The 22,409-nt window shown below is 35.0% G+C and overlaps 1 protein-coding gene across 4 annotated transcripts in view; it reads right to left on the bottom strand.

Moving 5' to 3' along the window:
- CCSER1 (coiled-coil serine rich protein 1) overlaps positions 1-22,409 on the bottom strand; it is a 1,308,992-nt gene that overhangs the window by 761,932 nt on the left and 524,651 nt on the right. For all 4 annotated transcript variants that reach the window (XM_068542049.1, XM_068542050.1, XM_068542051.1 and 1 more), the window contains exon 7: positions 1,391-1,468. In XM_068542049.1, coding sequence (XP_068398150.1) covers positions 1,391-1,468 — 78 coding nt within the window. The remainder of the gene's footprint in view (positions 1-1,390; positions 1,469-22,409) is intronic.

The raw sequence follows: 22,409 nt of genomic DNA, 5'->3' as shown, positions 1-22,409 counted from the left end.
TAGCTTTATGTCAGCAGATTTTGTAATATATCTGACATTTCCTTTTACCTCTGTTTTAAAATATACATTAATTTTCAAGGAAGGTAGTCATTATCAATATATTAAAAAGAGAAAATGGTTTCTAGTGATGCTGTGAGAATTCAATTAGAAACTGGTTAAAAATATGATTTTTCTTTAAATTTTGTCCCATCTACTATAAGATGGAATATTAAGGAATACTAAACTTTGAAACATTAGTATTATTTTCTCCTTTTGTTGTAGAATGATAAAATATTTCTCAATAAATGATATAATCAGAATTCTGTTTAGTATTTAACAATTCTCTGACATAAAATGAGCCTTTAACAGTTATTATTGTCTATCATTAAGCCACAAAGCACCTATAATTAGAAAACTGAAGACCCACAATGGAATTTATAACCTTCTATTATTTTCATTTTAACAATAAAGCAAATATCGAGTATATGGAAATCCATGTCAGTCGCTGTACTAGGTGTAAGCAATATGAAGTTGAATAAGATTTTGTCTTCATATGAAAAACAATGACAATGTTATGATAAAATACAAATCATCATAACCCCCCAAAATATGTTTACCTGTCTTTAAACTAAACTGAAACCATTGCACATAAGTGTATCATCCCAACTTTCCAAGTTTTTTTTTTTCTTTCCCATGATCTTAAGGAGTCCCTTTATTTACAATAATCCTAAGGAAATCCAAAAATCTCTGGTACACATATAAAATAGCTAATTTACAAGCTTTGGCTTAAAGAGAAACATCTAATCTTAAATAGCAAAACAAGAAGATGACTTCATATTTGTAATGTACACAGACTCCCAAACTGAAGAATTCTGCTAATCATACTTAGAGTATTTACTTAAATATTTAAAAAATGCAGTGTTTGGAAGAATGATTCCATATGTTAATTTTTTACCATTAGTTTGTAAAGAATACACAATTAATTAATTATGACCTAGAGTCATCAATGAAAATTTAACCAGCTAATGAAAGTTTAACCGCTCAATGAGTGCTGAATAATTCATTCCAAACTTATTGCTTAAATTAATATAAATAAAAGATTTGAAGCCTATAATTCATGTGACATCAAACTATTACAATGAAATCACTGTCTCTTACATGCAAGGCAAACAATGTGTTATATAAAGTACCAATTTCTATTCAAACTCTACCTTTATTTAGCAAGTAGAATGACGACAGACAAAACAACAACAAAATTTTAACATCTGAAACAAGATCCTTACGAACTAAAGCAGTTAACCTCACCATGTATGCCTGAACTACCTATTTTACTATAGTAAAATAAATATTTTTTAAAGATCCTAAAAGTATTGTAAACAATTATTAAAAATGTTTTCAATTTATTTTTTACCTTGAAAGGCGATGACTCTTCAGTAAGAGGACTAACAGGAAGTGAAGTGGTGCTACTTGCTGGGCTCATATCTGTACTCTACAAGAAAAACAAAATTGAATTAAAGAGATACGTTTTTGTAGTCATTTTTTATTATTCCTAATTTAGAATCTAACTCTTCTTGTTAAAATAAGAGACAAATATATCAGTGAAGATGGATGTAGAAAAATTCAAATTATTATTGTATAATGAATCATTCCTTATTTAGAAATAATTAAGAAATTAATCAAATTATCACTTCTCAATTTGCATGTCAAGTGTATTTTATTAAATATAATAACCATCTTTTATGTTAGGATGGTATCTAGTATTATATTTGCTTAACTTATATTTTTACCTTTTTTTGATAATTAAACTATACCTATAATGGTTCACTATGGTGCTATTTCAATGTCTTTCAGGCTGATTTTTCAAATATGTGTTATTCATATTTTCCTTTTATGGAGATTTGAGTCATTGTACCCAGTTTTTAATTCATCATGAAAAGCATATCTGCCATTAATTTACAATTGCAAAATGAAGAAATATTAAATTCTAAAAATTCCCATATTCATAGCTCTTGACAAACTTTCTTATTATATTCAGCTAAATAAAAATTTAAGGACGAAAGATTTACACAAATATAAGAGAATTATCAGAATGTGGCTAATGCTGTTCTTCTCATCCTTTAAAAATGTAATCAATTAAAACTTCTTAAGTGGGAGATTAGCCTATATAAAGAGATGCATGTTAGAAGCTTGTCATTATTTTTTTCTAAAAGCAAGAAAAAGATATTGATAATAGGTAGCAACAGAAGTTATTTTACTATGCTCTCAACTCGTTCTCTCAGAGGAATTCTTCCATTTAAGTAGATAAGAAAACAAAACATGGAAAAAAAATGCACACCTACATTTTTTCAGTTCCATTTCCCAATGTACATGGACACAAATACAGGAAAACTTTCAGTAAAGATTAAACCAAAAACATGAATTAACCTTGATTGAGATAAGGGAACAAGTAGACAAGTTTAGCTGACAAATTCTAACAAAAGAATACATTCAAAGAATACATTCAAAGAATGCACGCTGCAGTTGCTACAAATTCTTAGTGTCTCTTTCTACTCAAAGATTATTTTCAATTCATTTGATTCAGGTGTACAATAACCTGGACACATTTTAAATATCCATTAAAGCAGGATTACTTCTGACTGTCTATTCCAGAAACAATGGATATGAACTATAAATATAGGACCCAAGATACTCAGTATAATATTTTATACAACATGTACCTTCTTTAGAAATTGACATAAGCCTGAACATTGAGTTAAAATGTCTAAAGGAGGAAATTAGATAACAACTGAACAATAATCTACTAAAGGAAACAGGAAAATACAGGCACCAGATAACTGAGGTGAGTTACTTACTAATTTCTAAATATATTCAGAGCTTCTTGGCCATTTATTAGATCGAAATCAGGAAATATTCTGAACTTCTGACTTTCACTAACTGATTACATGATGTAATGGGGAAACAAAGAGGTTTTCTTAGGAATCAATTTACTGCAGGATTTTAACATAAGAAATGAGTAAAACATTTTCGGAGAAATAGAAAAACAAGACTCTCGAGCTGTTCCTCTCATCATTAGCTTTTTCATGAGAAATTAAGCAAGTGATAGAGCACAGTTCATATGTAGTTGAATTATCTGATATTTTCCTAAAGTACTGATATTCTGCATAGCGTATTAAAGTATTATGTCCTTAAAAATCATATTCAGGAGACAGACATGACATTCAGTTACAGAAATTTGAAAGCCTGAATCAGATGAAGGTTTTTTTTAACTTCCATAAGAAGATGAGCTCAAAATAAAGCTTCATGGTTAACTTCTTTAAGGGTTAAGGTCTCCCACAACTTCCCAGAAATAAATGTGTCATTCTAAGCACTACGGAAAGCAGACTCTAAAATTTGCATCATGTAACCTTGATTATTTGAATATCATTCTTAGAGAAAACTTTGTTCTCACTTTAACTTTTAAATCTATCTTACAGTGTGTCATTTTAATTCTATTGCTCTTAGGAAATCTTGAGAAAAGTGTTTTAAAAAAGCAAATCAATCTTATATGACAACATCTGATAAACTGCATTTAATTATCAAGTTGAGAAATACATAGCAAAAAATAGGATAAAAAATCTTCAGTTTCAGCTAGTTTTTATCCCATTTGTGTTTCAGTGATCTGTAATTTAGGTGTCATTCCAATTTATTCACCCTTTAGATAAAATACTATAGTAAATCCTTCAGATATGTGTTATCTATACTTCATATTTTAAATCATTTACCCTTTCATTCAATGACAGCAGTACCAATGCAAGTGTATATCTAAATACAAATTAACAAAGTACTCTCAAGTTACACTTGAAGTTTTTAAAAGCTAACAGTGTGTGTTCTTCCATAATTTTCTTCATAAATTATTGTTTTTGGAATTATGGCTTCATTTGCTTTTAATATATTTTAGAGACTTTGGAAATAATCCATTCACAATAACGTGAAAGCAAATCCCATGGGAATATGCAAAAGCTATTCTGCAAAAGAAGCAAATCATCCCAACAGAAGGAATCTCCTTAATGCTCATATGACACATTTGGGTTTTCTGACCCTTTGGAGACTGCACTAGACATTCTTGACAGGTTATAAAAAACAACGATCCTAATTCTTATTGTCTGAGTGTCCTACAACTTGGTTTTCTGGTTCTAAGTCCAATAAATGTGTGCTTCATTCCAACATTAGGTGATTAAATAAATATGAACCTAGCATTATTGTTCCTTCACGTAAAATGTTATTTTACACAAATTAGTAGACTTTCCCCCTTTCTATTTCTATCCCAGGTATGCTAAGTTCTCTTTTATTTTCTTCCAAATTGAGCTTAACATTAAGTAAGATCTTTAAGTTCAAAAACAAAATCTAGCCAAGTATTTCCTTTGAGCATATCAGAGAGATTCTGGTGAATATCACCCTCCTCTCATGCATACTGACTGCTCTTCAGGATTCTTTCTACTCATTAGTTTTGAAGATACTACTCATTTTGTTGTTGTTGTTTTTAGAATATAATTTCCCTAAATTTGCAAACTCTTCCCTCATCTCCAACCTCTTTTCCTTTAAATCAACTTTATTTCTTTAAATCAACATACCTATACTAAAATGCAACTTTTCAAAATATATGGTCAGATGAGATTTGACAAATGTACTCACATGTATAACTACCACCGAAATCTAAATATAGAACATTCTCATTACCTCAAATGTTCCCTCACGTTCCTTTGCATGCAAGCACCTCCCACCCAACCAATCCATCGTCCCAGGCAACACTGATAAGCTATATGCTATAGGTTAGTTTTTCCTTCCCTAGAATTTCATATGAATGGAAATATATTAATATGAATTTGTTTAGGACCAGCTCCTTTCACTCAGCAAAATTATTCTGAAATTCATCATATCATATTGTTGCATGTTTCAGTAGTCCATCCTTTTAAATGTTGTGCAGTATTTAGCAGAGGCCATAATTCATTTATCCAATCACCTGTTGCTAGAACTTGCATTGTTTCCAGTTTGGGGGTATTGGGAATACAGCCATACTGAGTGCTTTTGTATATATCTTTATGTGGATGTATGTTTTCATTTCTCTTGGATAAATACCTACTGGTGAAATTACTTGCTTCCTGTGGTAAATTTATATCTGGTATTTTGTTAGCTTTATAAGAAACTGACAAATGTTTTCCAAAATGCAATAGTTTGTACTTTCATTTGCATCGTATCTCATAAATATTGGTATTTAGTTTTTTTTTTTTTTTTTAATTTTAGCCATTCCATGGGTCTGTAGTGGTAGCTCACTGCGGTTTTAACTTTCATTTCCAAGGATGACAAATGATGCCGAGCATCTTTTCATGTGCCTATTGACCATTAGTAAGTATATCTTGTTTCGTGAAATGTCTGTTCAAATATTTTGCCTACTTTTCTCTTTCACTGGGTTGTTTGAATATAAATCCTTTGTCATATATATTTATTATAAATATTTTCACCCAGTTTGGGCTTGCCTCTTCATTTTCTTAACAGTGTCTACAAAAGAACCAACGCCTTCCATCTTATTTGCCGTTTTGTTTGTTTGTTTTTTTATGGTTTATACTTTTTTGGTGTTTTTCCTAAGAAATCTTGTCCTACTTCAAGTTCACAAAGATTTTCATGTATGTTTTCTTCTACCATCCTTTCAGATCAACATATGATGGCCAAAAACACAGCAGAGTTAGGATTCTATTCTTTGAAAATATTTTTGCAATTACTTGGTGTTTAATGAACATTAAGTAACCTTAATATTTGTATTGTACACATTCTAGTACAAAGATTTTCACAGAGATTAGTTTGTATTTTATCAAGTAACCTCAGACACTCTAGCCAATCTCACACCTTAGATGGGAATCTAACAGTTACTAGTGCCTTAACCATACTTTAATTACAACACACCTAAACACTGAAATATTATCTGCTTGTGGGTGTGTTGTGGAAGGGGAGAAAGTCTTTGCTAAAGTATTGACAATTTAAAATTAATATGCAAGACTCTCCTCAGAGTGGGTGACTATGGAACTTCCTGGACAGATGGATGGCAGAAGGAGAGATATAAGCTTTAAGTGTGAAGGAGAATAGTAATGCCAAGAAGAGCAGTGTATCTATCACCTCCTACTGTTGACTCATCTTTGACTCTGAGGAAAAAGAGGGCACAAGTGGAAATAAAACGAGCTTTTTAAAATAAAATTCAAGAAACGAGATAGGAATATTCCCCTATCTTTCTTAAATTTCTCAATGGAATAGAAATTATTTAAGCACATAGAGAGGTTTTGCCAACACCATGCCACTTTGGCATACTAAGAGCTGCCACACAATGTTGGTGAAGAATAAGTATTAACAAATTTAAATGAAAATGACACCAGACTAGAGGAAAACAATGGCAGGGAGCTGAATAGACCTTTTCTTGGCTCCAATGAGATGGCTCATAAAAAATATATGAATAATTAGGGGCAACTTATCAAGAGGCTGGAAATAGCAGATAAATCACCTCAGTGAAATCCTCAGTCTCAAGTATCCTGGTACCAACTCTGACTACCAACCTAGTACTTTATCAACACTGATGTCAGAATTACTAGAAGTTATTGCTGAGAAAAAACAAAGTTAAGCTTATTAAAAAAAAAATCAGGAAAGTGAACAGTAAGTACTAGTGAATCACAATAGGTGGTCTTTTCCCAATAAATAATGAGCATGGAAGGAAATATTTTTGTTATATTAATAACAATTTTCCCAGGTTAAATTTTAGACCACAATTTGGGAAAATGGCATAGTATCTATTATTATAAATAATGCTTAAAATGTTTGGTTAGAAAGTGTAATCACACTCAAAACTGTCACTGCTCAACTGTCCATAGCCAAAGTAGACATTTGAGGGCTTTGGCACTCAATATACTGTCACCAAAGAAATAGGGAAATTACAGAATAAGGGACACAAAATACTTACTACTTCAGAAAAGAATGTTGAAACTTGAATGTTACACCTTCTCTTAGCTTCTACTGTTATATCTATTATTGATAAATGCAAATATGAACTCATTGTAATAGCTTTGAGAAACATACTATTCTGTTCTTTCTTTTTACATAGAAAAAGAACTCTCAATCGACACTTGATACTGTCGATGCCTTGTGTATAAAATTTGCAATCAGCCATTTGTATAATAACATAAAAATTAAAATTAAAATTCAGTTTTAAAATATTTTTCATTAATTCATAAATTAGGGAGTTACTTTTTGTCCATGAAAATGAGAGAATTTTTTTACAAGTATTAAAAATATTTTTCTTATGTAAGCCGTATTGTATTTTCCTTCTGATTCTGGGGAAAAATGTGTTAATTTTATTAAATAAACTATTCTATATTAATGCCCAGTGCCTGGGTCTTGATTTCTTCTGATAAAGGAACCAGGGCTCCTTGGAGAAATAGGTGATTCCTGGGATGAGGCAAGGAATGAATAGCTTGTTCCAGAAAGTAAGAAAGTGCTCAAAAGTGCTCAAAAAATAAAAGGAAGGGGTGTGCCAAAGAGACAAATGAGCCAACATGAGAGAGCTCCCAATTGCCAAAGCTGGAACAATTTGAGCAACAAAATAAATAACATAGTATTGGAGTATAATCAAAGCATAAAACAAAAATCATGAATTCCTACATAAATAAATAAGTGACTGAATAAATAAACAACTGGGGAGAACAGACAAATCTCTCTTACAGAAATATTCCAAATAATTTATGTAGATACTCTCCCTCTTCAAGAGATGGAACTTAACGTCACACCCTCAGCCCCAGGCTGTACTTAGTGGCTTACTTCCGAAAAGAGTAGAGTATGAAAAGGGGGAAGGGTAACCTTACAGTGGAGAAACACGGCAAACACTACCTCAACCAGGTGATCAAGGTTAACATCCTATAGAGAGCATATAGATAGCATGATACAATGACATGAGAGGAGTACGTTACCTCTGTGATCTTCCTCCCCAAAACCAATGACATCAGTCTAATCATGAGAAAAACACTGGACAAACTCAAATTGAGAGACATTCTGCAAAAATCTGACCAAAGTAAAGGTCATCAAGGACAAGAAAAGACTGAGAACTGTTACAGATTATGTTGCTATGGAGGCATGATGACTAAATGTAATGTGGCATCTTGGATAAAATCCTCAAATAGCAAAAAGGCCATTAAGGAAAACTGGTGACATCTGAATAAATCACTGAGTTTAGTTAATAGTAATGTACCAATCAATATTGGTTCTAAGTTGTGATAAATGTACTCTGCTGAGGAAGGATGATGACAATAGAGGAAACTGGATGAAGGGTATATGAGAGCTCTCTGTACCATCTCTGCAGCTTTTCTTTTTTTTTTTAACATCCTTATTGGAGTATAAATGCTTTACAATGGTGTGTTAGTTTCTGCTTTATAACAAAGTGAATCAGCTATACATATACATATATCCCCATATCTCCTCCCTCTTGCTTCTCCCTCCCACCCTCCCTATCCCACCCCTCTGAAACTATTTTGAAATAAAAAGGTTATTTAAAAATATTCTTCATTAGCAATCCAACCAGGCTTTTCAGGATTATAACACATAACTGTCATTATACTCATATTCTAAGCTTCCATAAGGGCTGTTCCAACTTTCATAAAAATAAATTGCAACAGACCATTTTATTGGGATGCATAACTTCTCCACCAAATAATCTTTAATCTTCTATGAAGATCTCATTGAAAAGCTGATGTTAAATTGTTTTGCATGAATGCCATCATTCTACAGTGCAAATTCATTAACTATACCTCCCCTAAAAGCATAATTAATGGATCTGTCCTATGGAATCAAAATTTATTTATAAGGATTTCTTGAAGTGAAACATGATCAATTTGGCTCAAATCTATTGAGTACATAAACATATTTGACTGTAAGTGAAATATTTTAATTTTTAAGCTATTAGGGTAAAAAGTATGATATAAAGTAATTCTTTAGGTCTAGTAAAATTAAATGGTCACCTAAATGGGTTAACTCTAATTTGAGCACTTTTTTTTTTTAAATTAATTAATTAATTAATTTATTTTTGGCTGTGTTGGGTCTTCGTTTCTGTGCGAGGGCTTTCTCTAGTTGTGGCAAGTGGGGGCCACTCTTCATCGCGGTGCGCGGGGCCTCTCATTATCGCGGCCTCTCCAGACGCGCAGGCTCAGTAATTGTGGCTCACGGGCCTAGTTGCTCCGCGGCATGTGGGATCTTCCCAGATCAGGGCTCGAACCCGTGTCCCCTGCATTGGCAGGCAGATTCTCAACCACTGCGCCATCAGGGAAGCCCTTGAGCACGTATTCTTGTAGTTCTAAAATTAAGTTAAAAATGTGTACCACATGTTATATAGTATTTTGCTGTTTTAATAATCAATGGTGTTATTACTGATAAAGTACATAGGATAATTTAGATTTCTGTAGTTTTAATGGGCCACTTTTCTTGAAAATGTTTTCCTTTTATTAGACATGCCAATTTTCTATGAAAATGTGTTGATTTATTCAGCCATTCAATAAAAGGTAGTCCTTGGTTGTATGTCCATGCTTATTTTGAGGCTACTGGATTAGCACTACAACCATTGTTATCGGATACAAAGAGCACAAAATCCAAATTATTTAAGCGAAGGTCAAATCTGAGAATTGTGTTGGAAATTTGAGAAAGAGATACTTTCACTCAGCCAGTGCTGCTAAGGTCAAGAATGTATTTCTATTTAAACTGACAGAGGCCACCAAGCAGATGGGCCATCCCTAGAAACAAGTCCAATGAAGAACCAATACAAGAAATGTTGAGAAAGAAACTGAGTCCTAAGGACGTATTTGACATATTGGTAACTCAGCTCTACATGAACAAATGATTTTCAAAAAAGAGTATGCCTAAGATTTAAGCATCCTTTCTGATATAGGAATAACCACTCTGGTTGGGAAGTTGCAAGTTGTAGAATCTAAAATTTGAATTGGCTGACAGAAGTAGACAGCCAGGATATTATTCTATCTCAGACTGAGAATTTAGCAATATTTATGTGGTAGTAAAATAATTTATTAAATTACTTTCTAAATTTTGGGGGACTCACATATTTTTTGAATTTGGCGCTTCATGTGCATGCCACAACTAAGAGTTTGCATGCCACAACTAAGGAGCCTGCAAGCCGCAACTCAGGAGCCCACGAGCTGCAACTAAAGGAGCCCACCTGCCGCAACTATGGAGCCCATATGCCGCAACTAAGGAGCTGGCGAGCTGCAACTAAGGAGCCCGCCTGCCGCAACTAAGACCCGGTGCAACCAAATAAAATAAATTAAAAAAAAAAAAGAATGTATTTACTTATTCTCTTTTTATTATATATATAATGTATATTATATATGTATGTAAAATATATATTATATATAAATTTACTTTTGACTAGATAACACATTCTCATAGTCCAAAATTCAAAAGGTGTAACATCTTTTTCCAGGAAAAGATTTCTCTTCCACTCCTAGTCTTCAGCCATACAAAGCCCACTGATCTTACCAATTTATTGCATAACCTTCTATAAATGTATATGTATATAATAGAAACACACACACATCTATATATCTATATCTATTTATCTATCTATCCACACACACACAGAGGGTCATTTTTTTTCTCTATACATATAGGATAACATGTTATAATACTGTTCTTCAACTTGCCTTTTTTCAAATTACCATGTATTTGTATGTAATGAGATCCCTCATTTTATATATGGCCACATCGTATTTCATTTTATGGCTATATGATAATAAAGTTAACCAGTGCTGCATTCCCACTCTTTCGTTATTACAAACAGAGCTGAAATGAGTAACCTTACCTTATATGCATATGTACCTATAAGATAATTCTGGGGATGTAGAATGACTGGGTTAAAAGAGATATTCAGTTGTAATTTTGAATTATGCTGCCAAATTGTCCTGCATGGAGAGTCTATCAGTTTACACACCCAGATGAGGCTTAAAAGTGAATAATTCCCACTGTCTCACCATGTATTCTCTACCTTAAAAGGCTTTTAGTACAGATGCATAAGGTAAACAAAAGCTCTGGTTGAAATTCACCTTCTTAAAATCACAGAGATTTTCAAAATCTCTTCCTGCCTGATATCAATAATCGAAGACGGCTGAGAGAAACAATATCCCAATAAATGCCTGGCTCAGTGTTGAGTTAGCTTTGCTCTTAGTCCTACTCTGATGTGATCAATCCCAATTACTAATCTCATTACCTCACTGTTTTGTCACTAAACCAAAGCTAAATCAAGGTTGTGACCAAAACCCAAAGTAACCTAAATTACTAGGCTATGACAGAGATATAAACTAGCTCATTCCCACAGGAGAAATTAGGACTTGGTACTTGGTTTGGAAGTTTCAGAAATTAAATTATATCAACTCAAAGAGGGACAAGCAGGTTTTGTGGGGATGGTTCAGAATAACTAAATGAATAAGAGACTGTACTTAATCAGATATTGGCCAACATATTAACTAATAATGAAAACTAAATTTGACGTAAGAACTCAGGGTGGCAACCTATTTGAGTTCTTTCCTTTTGGTGAAGCGAACCATTCAGAAACCACATTACAGAGTGGAAGATTCGTTGTTTAGTATAAAGTTAGAAAAAAGTAGTAATTAGATTCTCTCAGAGTATGCTTTATATCAAGCTATGGTATATGTACAAAGAAACACAAATCATTTACAATCCAAGCACTTTATCCTTTGAGCAGTGCTAGAGCTTCACCATAGTGACAAAATTCATATCCTCTTATTCATTTAAAATAATTGAAAAATCAACTACTGAAAGCACAATGACTTCATGCCAGACACACTGCAACATAATTTAAGATAGAAATAGCTAATCTGATTAACAATATATTTTTTTAAACCAGCCTTTTTTTGTTGATGATGGCACTAGTTACCTCAACAATGACTAGCTTATTAATTTTATTTTGCTTTGGCTTGCTTCAATTTTAGGAAATTGCAGTTTCAACTCATATATCCCAATTCTGGAAGTGCACGATATTTGAACCTCAAAGTTCCTATATAATTTCCCCAAGTTATTGTACAGCTATTGTAAGGCTGAGTTCCTGTTTTTACCCGCTATTTCTCCCAAGGAAAGAAATTCTGTCCCTGATCCTTAACCTCTAAGGCTGAATCCAAACCAACTGTTGCTGGACCTCTTTATGACTTGAATCTCCATTATCCCTCTATCTGCTTATTTTCTTGAACATTCTTGGTATGTTCTGCTGCTGCCACAAACTGAAATTATGGTCTTATTTCATTTACAACATTTAATGAGCAGTATTGAGAATCTATCACAAACCAGATTTGCGATGTATGTTTAATAAAAAGTCCTTGCCTCCAATTATCTTAAATTTGTTAGAGGAGATAAGCAAGTGTGAAAAGTACAAACTAGAAAAAGGATTCATAAGTAAGTAGATAGGGAAGCAAACAAATAAAAATCCAACTATCTAAGATAATCACTGATTAAATATGTATGTACTTCTTTTCAGTCTTTTTCTGTGACATGTAATTGACTGGAATTAATGCATATTATCTATTCTAAATTTTGCCCCAAACTACATTCTCAGGATTTTTCTCGCATCAAACATTTTTCTTCAATGTACTTTATGATGAGTGAAAATACCATCATATAATTTTATTCATTTGTCAAGCTCCTAATTTTTGACATTTTTGCATTTTCATTTTTTCTTTACAATTAATGCTGTGATGAGAGTCGTAAAACAGATCTGTGACTATTTCTTTTAATAAATTTATAGAATTATAAAGTCTCAGTTAATATGCACATAATTGGCTAATTTCACATATATTATCAAATTTTCCCCCAAGGCTAACGTACTGATTTTTACTCCTACTTGAGAAGTCTGAGAGTTCTAAATTTATTGTACCTTCAATAGGCATAGAGAAATATACCAGGTTATTTAATAGGCTTTGATTTACTAATTGGTTAAGTGTTAGGGGGAAAAATACATCCTTAAATTTCATTCAGATAAACTTTAAATGTATTAAAGTGCTAAATATAAAGAAAATGCAAAAGAACTTGAAGAAAATATAGGTAAGTATTATCTATCAATTATAGAATGGGCAGGGCTCTTCTAAACATAAACATAAATCATAAAGTCAAAGATCTGTGACTATGTTTAATTTTCTACATTTAAAGAAAATGAAGTTATAAAGCAAATGAAATATTTGGAAATTAAGTTCGCAGGGAACACTTATTCCTCATTCCTGGTGTTTCCTTTCATGTAGAAGGAGCTTTACTAGTGTTACACTCTCAGCTTCTCTGCCTAGCAAACAATCGGTAAATTTTCTTGCTGGTAAATTTGGGATGGATGAACTCGGTGTGATTGGCTCAGCTCATTCCTCTTTCTTTTGCTAGCTGGATCACATGCAGAGAACATGTGTTCTGTTCAACAGCTCTGCAGTAGGCTTTTTACTGCTAAGGTCCGAGTAAGAGCTTTAAGCCTCAAATCCTAAGAACTTTAACCTGGAAGGTTGTCTGCAGCTTACAGAGACTTTTCCCAAGGGCAAGGAGCCCTTTTACATTGTTGTGAGTATTAAGTGATGGTGTGTGAGATGAATAGACCTCAGCAAAGCCTCTGGGTCCCAAGAACATCAGAAAGACAATGGCCATGAGTAGTCTCGGTCAAAACACAGATGCCAGGGCCTTAGGGGTTGCAAGTTGCTACTGGCTGACTTTGAACTATACAGAGCAGCTTTTCATGAGCAGATCTGGCTGGTATAGTATTGAACTGGAAGAAAAGAGTGCCTTTCCATTCTTGGACTTTTTAAGTGTTCCGTAGGTAGGAGAACGTTGGCAGCTTTTAAACTGAAAGACAGCTAAATTCTGTGTCTGCTACAGAGTGCTAGTAAGCTTCTAGCTTTAAATTCTGCCTGCCAGGGCTAGCACTTAAAACTTGATATACTGGCTAATGTAGTTGGCTTCTAGAATGGCCTCCAAAGATCCCTGCTTTCTTGTATTTGCACTGTTGTGTCATTCTCTCCCCTCGAGTGTGTGCTGGATTTGGTAACTCACCTGTAGTGAATAAAATGTGGCAATGCCAGGTTAAAAGAAATTGCAGAAAGGCAAGCATGGAAGCAGAAAGACCACTTAGAAGGTGATTGTAATATGTTGAGAGCTGATGGTGGTTTGGACAAGGTTTCATCAGTACAGGTGGTGAAAACTGGTTGAAGAGTATATATATTTTGATGGTAGAAAGACAGAATTTCCTGATGGTTTGGATATGGGCTAGGAGAGAAACAGAGGAGACAGGGATGACTTCTAAGGTTGTGCCTAAACAAACAGAAGGATTAAGTAGGAATTTACTGGGAGAGGAATGACTGCAGAAGTAACACATTTGAAGTGGAAAAAAAAAAAATTCAATAGTTCAGTTTGTTCAAGTTAAGTTTGAAGTTCCAGTTGGACATGGGAGTGGAGATGTCAGGTAAGCACTTGGATACACTGCCTGAGATAGGATGAAGAACAAGGTTATGAAAAAATCAGGAGTTCAAGTGAGGCAGGAGATAGATGGGCCCCAGGCTGAACAGTTTCTCCCCTGGGGACAGAAACTCCATAAAAGCAGAATGATGGAGGAGGCTGGACCCTGCCCAGATAAGAGATAAAAGACCTCATATTACGCATTCTCGAACTCAAGGAGACCTCCCCGACTACACATGTGCAGAAAGGCTCCTTGGAGGTTCAAAGAGGGAGGGGGAGCCCCCCCCCCATAGTAAGTGATGTCAACCTCCCATGGGCCCCTTCGCTAGAATCCATCTTGGCTAAGAGATGCACACGCACACATGGGAGGACCCTGAGATATACCAAATACAGACTCACAACCAGGCAAAGCAAGATGACTGGCCAAAGGAAACCCGGAAGAAATGCCCCATAAAAGTGATTGAAACTACCACGAGGGCGCAGCTCTCTCTCTGAGCCCGCCTCTGTGTCTATCCACACATGTACTGTACTCTTTTTTCCTCCTAATAAACACTTTCTTGCTTCACTACTTTCCGTCTCTATGTGAAAATTCATTTCTACACAGCTGATGGGCCAGGGCCTTGTCACTGCCCACTGGCCCCTGGTGGTCTGCTGGCTAGGATTCAGCGCTCTCACCGCCACCGCCCGACCTCAAATCTCTGGCTGGGAACCGAAATCCTGCTTCAAGCCGCTGCAGGCCAAGGCCATCTGAAATCACAAGGAGCTGAGATGCTAAGGTGAGGCAACAATTTGGATAAATAAGAACTATTTCAAGAGCAATATTGGAAATCATGAAAATGAATAAGGATCCATATTCTTTTTAAAGAATAGGGGGAAGAATATGGGGGTCAAACGAAGACTACAATAAAGAGGGGTAACAAGTAGAATAGTCTGATGAACTTCAAGCTTTGAACCAACAGTTATTAGGGAGGCAGGAAAGACGCTGGTCAGGAAACTGTGAGGAGGAACAAGAAGGACACCTATTAAAGACCTAAATGTAAGGCCAGACACTATCAAACTCTTAGAGGAAAACATAGGCAGAACACTCTATGACATACATCACAGCAAGATTCTTTTTGACCCAGCTCCCAGAGACATGGAAATAAGAACACAAATAAACAAATGGGACCTAATGAAACTTAAAAGCTTTTGCACAGCAAAGGAAACCATAAACAAGACCAAAAGACAACCCTCAGAATGGGAGAAAATATTTGCAAATGAAGCAACTGACAAAGGATTAATCTCCAAGATTTACAAGCAGCTCATGCAGCTCAATAACAAAAAAACAAACAACCCAATCCAAAAATGGGCAGAAGACCTAAATAGACATTTCTCCAAAGAAGATATACAGATTGCCAACAGACACATGAAAGAATGCTCAACATCATTAATCATTAGAGAAATGCAAATCAAAACTACAATGAGATATCATCTCACACCGATCAGAATGGCCATCATCAAAAAATCTAGAAACAATAAATGCTGGAGAGGGTGTGGAGAAAAGGGAACACTCTTGCACTGTTGGTGGGAATGTAAATTGATACAGCCACTATGGAGAACAGTATGGAGGTTCCTTAAAAAACTACAAATAGAACTACCATACGACCCGGCAATCCCACTACTGGGCATATACCCTGAGAAAACCATAGTTCAAAAAGAGTCATGTACCAAAATGTTCATTGCAGCTCTATTTACAATAGCCAGGACATGGAAGCAACCTAAATGTCCATCGACAGATGAATGGATAAAGAAGATGTGGCACATATATACAATGGAATATTACTCAGCCATAAAAAGAAATGAAATGGAGGTATTTGTAATGAGGTGGATGGAGTTAGAGTCTGTCATACAGAGCGAAGTAAGTCAGAAAGAGAAAAACAAATACAGTATGCTAACACATATATACGGAATCTAAGGAAAAAAAAAAAAAAAAGCCATGAAGAACCTAGTGGCAAGACAGGAATAAAGACACAGACCTACTAGAGAATGGACTTGAGGATATGGGGAGGGGGTGGGGTGAGATGTGACAGGGTAAGAGAATGTCATGGACATATATACACTAGCAAATGTAAAATAGATAACTAGTGGGAAGCAGCCACATAGCACAGGGAGATCAGCTCGGTGCTTTGTGACCACCTAGAGCGGTGGGATAGGGAGGGTGGGAGGGAGGGAGATGCAAGAGGGAAGAGATATGGGAACATATTGTATGTGTATAACTGATTCACTTTGTTATAAAGCAGAAGCTAACACACCATTGTAAGGCAAGGCAATTATACTTCAATAAAGATGTTTAAAAAAAAAAAAAAAAAAAAAAAGAAGGACACCTGCTTCTTCTCTCCACCCCTTGACGTTAGGGTGTGATCATGAAAATCACCACCACATAGCTTATGCTACCTGGAAACCAAAATGACTTCACCTAAATTATTCTTTCACCATCCCTCTCAAAGAAGACAAGAAGTTTAGCATCTTCCTGTAGCCAATACACATAGACCCAACTTAACCAATTTATAACAAAGGAAAACCAAAAAAAGGGAATGAGCAGAATAAATATAAAATATTTACTTCAACTTTATACCCATTGTCAATTTTGTTTAGCAAATTTCTTTCTTTTTTTTTTTTTTTTTTTCTCACACCACAGTGGCAGCCAACTGGCCAGTTCCACAGGTATTATTTAATGCACATTAAGTTCCCTGTCATCTGGCACATAATAGATGCTCAAGAAACACCTTCTGAACAAGTAAATTACATGAACTCATAGACATCAAGACATCTGACCCTTTAAGACATAACTCAGAGATGGATAATTTCCATGACCAAAGGATTCTCTACGAAAAGACTTTGTTTAGCAAATTTCTGCTGTATTATATACTGTAATCTTTATGAGGGTCACATGCAGTTTACCTCTTTTTCCACACTTCATTTTCTAAACTCCCTCAAATTATCAAGAAACCTTGTAGTGTTCACCCAAATCTGTCCGTTCCTAATAGCTAAATCTTGATCACTGAAGGTGTCAGCTCCACTACGATGCACAGATCACAGCTGTTAAGGGAAACTTTTGGTTTTCATTTTTGTTCTTTTCTTTGTTTCTTTTAAAATAATTTTTAATTCACCACATGAAAAAGGCAATTTTGAGGTGGGATACATGTGACGGTGTGGAGGAGTCACCTCACCAGGGCTCCCTAGAATTATTTTCATCTCTTCCTAAAAGTATTAACAGCCCACCAAAGTGGTATAAAAGTATTTTAAACTGAAAACTTCTGAACAATAGGTAGTCACAGAAAGAAACATTATCCTAACCTAAGCGGAGCCTCTGGAAAATACAGCTTCCATTGATCCTTCTCCTAGGGAGTTTCCTATTTAGGAAAAGACTGACCCTCAGCACCAGAAAAGTGAATCCAGCTGTCCATTAGTATCAAAAAGCCCCATAGAACCTTCCCTACTTTCCCACTGATAGCCCTAAACTGGCCCCCTTTTGTGTTGTGTTGGTATAGAAGCCTTTACGTCTGTCTGGCTATTCAGGGACTCACTACTGAGGAGCTCCATCTGCATAATAAACTTTCCTCCTGTTAATCTGTCCATTATCAGTTAATTAGAGGGGCCCAAATCAGTCAGTCCTAAATTGGTAGAGGAGAAGTTCTCCTCCCAGCACTTCTCAAATTCATGTTCATTTACATGACAGTTCATTCACATTGATAATTTGAAATTGGCCACAGGGAAGGATTATTTTACACCACAGAAATTGGCAAATGTTACAAATTAAGGCGTTTTTTCTTTGGAGAGCTGATTTTTAACCACTGGCCTGCACAGAACTGGACGCTTTCAACATGCAGACATTTACTGCAATACAATTCGTTATACGAGACATTGACAGGGACCAGATGAAGCTTTAATTTTTCTTTACTTTTTTAAATTTCTTCACTTTCTAGAAGTAAACGATCACAACATACATGGGGAAGGTCAACTTCTGAATAGGGCTTGTTTTGCAAGCTATCATTTTCCATGTTTTCATCTCTATATTGGAATGAAAACCTGATTTAAAATATTATAATCCTTGTCTGTACTATTGTATTTTAAGAGATCCCCCTAACTCAGTCTCTCCCCTAGCCAATTCTTCCCACACCCTAACATCAGATTGATCTTTCTGAAACAGTTCTTCATGCCCCTTCTTTGCTGAAAGATTTCAACATTTCACTTAGGCCATGAATGAATTCCACACTCTTTAGACTGGGATTCAGGCACCCCTCAAAATGAGAACAACCTTCCGTTTTAATTCCCTCACCTTTACTTACCTACGTGAGTCCAACTCCCAAGACAACTTACTTCCAACAATCCTTTTTAACCATAATTCCCACCCATCCTGACACTTAACTTGCTTTCAGTCATTATGCTCTCTCCACCGAAACATTTGGAAATGCCCTTCTCCAGTAACCCTATTATCAAAATCTCATTCTCATTTACAACTAAGCTTAAATGCCCACTCCTCCAAGAAAGCTTCTCTAATGCCTTCAACAGTAAGCAATATTGCAATTCTCTGAATTCTTGTAGCACACTCTCTGCACCTCTTTGGGGCTTTTATAATATTCTAACTTATTATATTTTGGGGGATATATATCTTCTTTCCTGTCTAGATTTCAAGGTCCCTGTGGGTAGTATACTTATCTTACACATGCATTCCTCAGAGTACAGGGGAAAAAGGTTTTCACATAGCAGATACCAGAAAAAAATAATTAATTAATTAATTAAAAAAAAATATATATATATAAATCAATTTTCTCCTTTTATACTCATTTATAAAAAGCTGCTCAGGTCATCCTTGTTTGCCACCAATATTGAGAATCATTAGATTAAATGAATGAAGAGATCAATGAATGCTGAACTTGGTCATACCTTTTGAAAGGTTTCCTAAATATTTGTTCAAGAAGCAAATAAACGGGCTTCTTGGGGGTAGGGGTATGGAATGTAGTCTCTCGATAAAAGAATAGGTAAGATTCAGTACTTTATTACGGAGTGCTTTAGAGGATAAGTGAAGTAAGTATATGAAAGAACAAATTTTGTTTCATTTTTGTTTGTTGAACTGCTTACTTTACTCCTGTGTTTTTAACCTACGTTAACTTAATTATTTTGAAATATTGTTTATTATTTTTGTGAAACAATCTAATCAGAAAGTGTACAATTTTAAAGGCCTATGATCTTTTCCTGGTCTACCTCACTGGCTTCATCTCCAGACACTTCTCATCTTCAACTTTACAGTTTTGCAGAGAATCTTGAAAATTCTGATCCAGAGCAGTTAATCACCTGACGTGCTCTATTAAGATGCTCATTTTGGCCTCACTGCGGAGATTCTACGACATGGTCTGGGAAACTGTATATTCAACATGTATCCAAGGGTTCTTTCTCAGATGTTCTGAAGACTCTGCTGTGGTAGTAAGAACCTGCTATAGTTCCCGCATACATCCATTGGTCTCATAGCTCCTTGCCCTCACTAAATCTCTTCTGTTCTCCCAGAAAGCTCTTTAACTGTTCCAGTCCCTGACTCTCCACCCTAAAAATTTCCTTTTCCATCACCATGCAGCTCTCACCTAGCACATCTGAACTCATTTCCTGAGCTGCAATTCAGCATCATCTCTGCTGCAACAATAGCCGATGTGCACCTTTGCTTCTTGAGTGAGACTGAGGCTGCTTGGTTTCAACGTCAGCACAGGAAGTTATCAGCTGTGTTACCTACGCAAGTTACTCACCCTTTCTGGGCAGCATTTTTCTCTTTTGTAAAATGGAGATGGTAATAGAACCCACTCTTAAGGGCTGTTGGGAAGAGTAAATGAGATAAAACTACTAAAAACAGAGCAGGCACACATCAAGTGCTAAATAAGTGCTAGGCTTTAGCTATTATCGTGCTATATTGAAAAGTTTACGTGCCTGTCTGCTAAAACTGTGAGCCAACTTCAGGACAGGCTCATGTGATCTTCATCCTTATATCACAGAAACTACCAGAATTATTCAGTTAGGATTTATTATATAGTTTATTACATGGTTTATCTCTATAAATGTAGATAATTAGGTTAAAAACAAAACCAGGTATGTAAACTACTTTTGAAAGCTCCTGTTTTGTAAGTTCTGCTTAATAAGGCTTAAGTAGCTTTCTGTTCATAGCTTTAAAAAAATTAGCAGTTTCTCAATTAATTTTAACTATAGTTAAATATCCAGCATATTAGAATGTCCATCTTATCCAACAGGATAAATATACAACAAAAACAATGAGGCATTTTAATGAATAATTGTTGAATGTGGAACTGGTTGGCAGGAGCTAATCAGTTAATGTAAATGTAAATAAATTCAGCCACAAAACACAGGTGCACATTTCTGTGGACATTATTCACCCTCATTAGACGCATACTTTATTTTCAATTAAAACAAAATTTAAAAAATCAGCATGATGCTAATCCAACTCTAATGGTCACTGCCTATAAATTAAAATTGATAGTTGGATGTAAGTTTTATATTTAGGGAAAGGAATCAATGAGTTGTTGTTGTTTTTTTTTAATGTTCTGCTTTCTTTCACTTTTTTTTTTTTTTTATAAATTTCTTTCTTTATTTTCTGGCTGCGTTGGGTTTTCGTTGCTGGGTGCGGGCTTTTTCTAGTTGTGGTGAGCGGGGACTACTCTTCCTTGCGGTGCACGGGCTTCTCATTGCGGTGGCTTCTCTTGTTGCGGAGCACGGGCTCTAGGCGCGTGGGATTCAGTAGTTGTGGCACACGAGCTCAGTAGTTGTGGCACGAGGGCTCTAGGGTGCAGGCTTAGTTGTTGTGGTGCACGGGCTTAGTTGCTCCGTGGCATGTGGGATCTTCCCGGACCAGGCCTCTAACCCGTGTCCCCTGCATTGGCAGGCGGATTCTTAACCACTGCGCCACCAGGGAAGTCCCTACCTATATCTTTTGTCCAATTACTGTTCTAAGTAATTTTAATCTGACTACACTGATTTAATACCAACAGGGCTTGTACTCAATAAAGTAATATGAAAATTTTATACAGTAATATAAAGAAAATTTCTTGAAAAATTATAAATGTCACCACCAGTGTATCAAGATATAAATATTTGGTTTAATAATATTAGTAAGTAAAACAAAATGTACTAATGTGAAGAGTATTTATTTTTCCTCTGCAAGTTCATAAACTGTTGAGATTCACCTAAATGAGCTACTTAATGTCATGTGAGTACAGACAAATCTCACATGAACCTAGACAATCACAACTGCTTTGCCTTTACACTACCCTCTTATGTAAATGTTTAGTTCCATCCCTTACTCCTTTCTGGATCTAACATTCTATGATGCTTCAAGAAATAATATCTACCCAAAGAGTAAACTAATAAAGAGCATTTTAAGATCCATTTCAGCTTTGAGTTCTAGGGCTCTCACACAATATATTATCTTTGAAAATGTGCAAAAGAAGTGAGATGTTATCACTGAATTTCTACAGATCAATGATTTCGTTTATAAATTAATTCCTTATAATATTTCATTGTATTAGATGCATTTTAAAACTTCTTCAGTCTCACAAGACACGAAATTTCTCATTTAAGCTACATCTCTATTTATAATAGATGAACTTATCAAGTTCACATTATCTGAGGCTTTTATTCAAAGTACTGTGTCCTCGAATTTAACATTTTAATTTATTTTCAATTATACATCTTTCAGTTCCCTATTGGTTGCAAAATATACAGAGATCAAAAAATTCTGGATTAGCAAAAAAAAAAAAAAAAAGGCAGAAAAACATTCTTGCCAATTCTGGCCTTCTCCTTACATGCCCTCTGAAAACAAAAGAAGGCAACATTAGTAAAGAATACAGTGTATTGGTAAATTGTAGCTCATTGGCATTCAGATTTGG

This window comes from Eschrichtius robustus, chromosome 4 (genome assembly GCF_028021215.1).
Source record: "Eschrichtius robustus isolate mEscRob2 chromosome 4, mEscRob2.pri, whole genome shotgun sequence".
NCBI classification, from domain to species: domain Eukaryota; kingdom Metazoa; phylum Chordata; class Mammalia; order Artiodactyla; family Eschrichtiidae; genus Eschrichtius; species Eschrichtius robustus.
The sequence above is the reverse complement of the archived record's forward strand: the minus strand, read 5'-3'. Positions and strand labels throughout refer to the sequence as shown.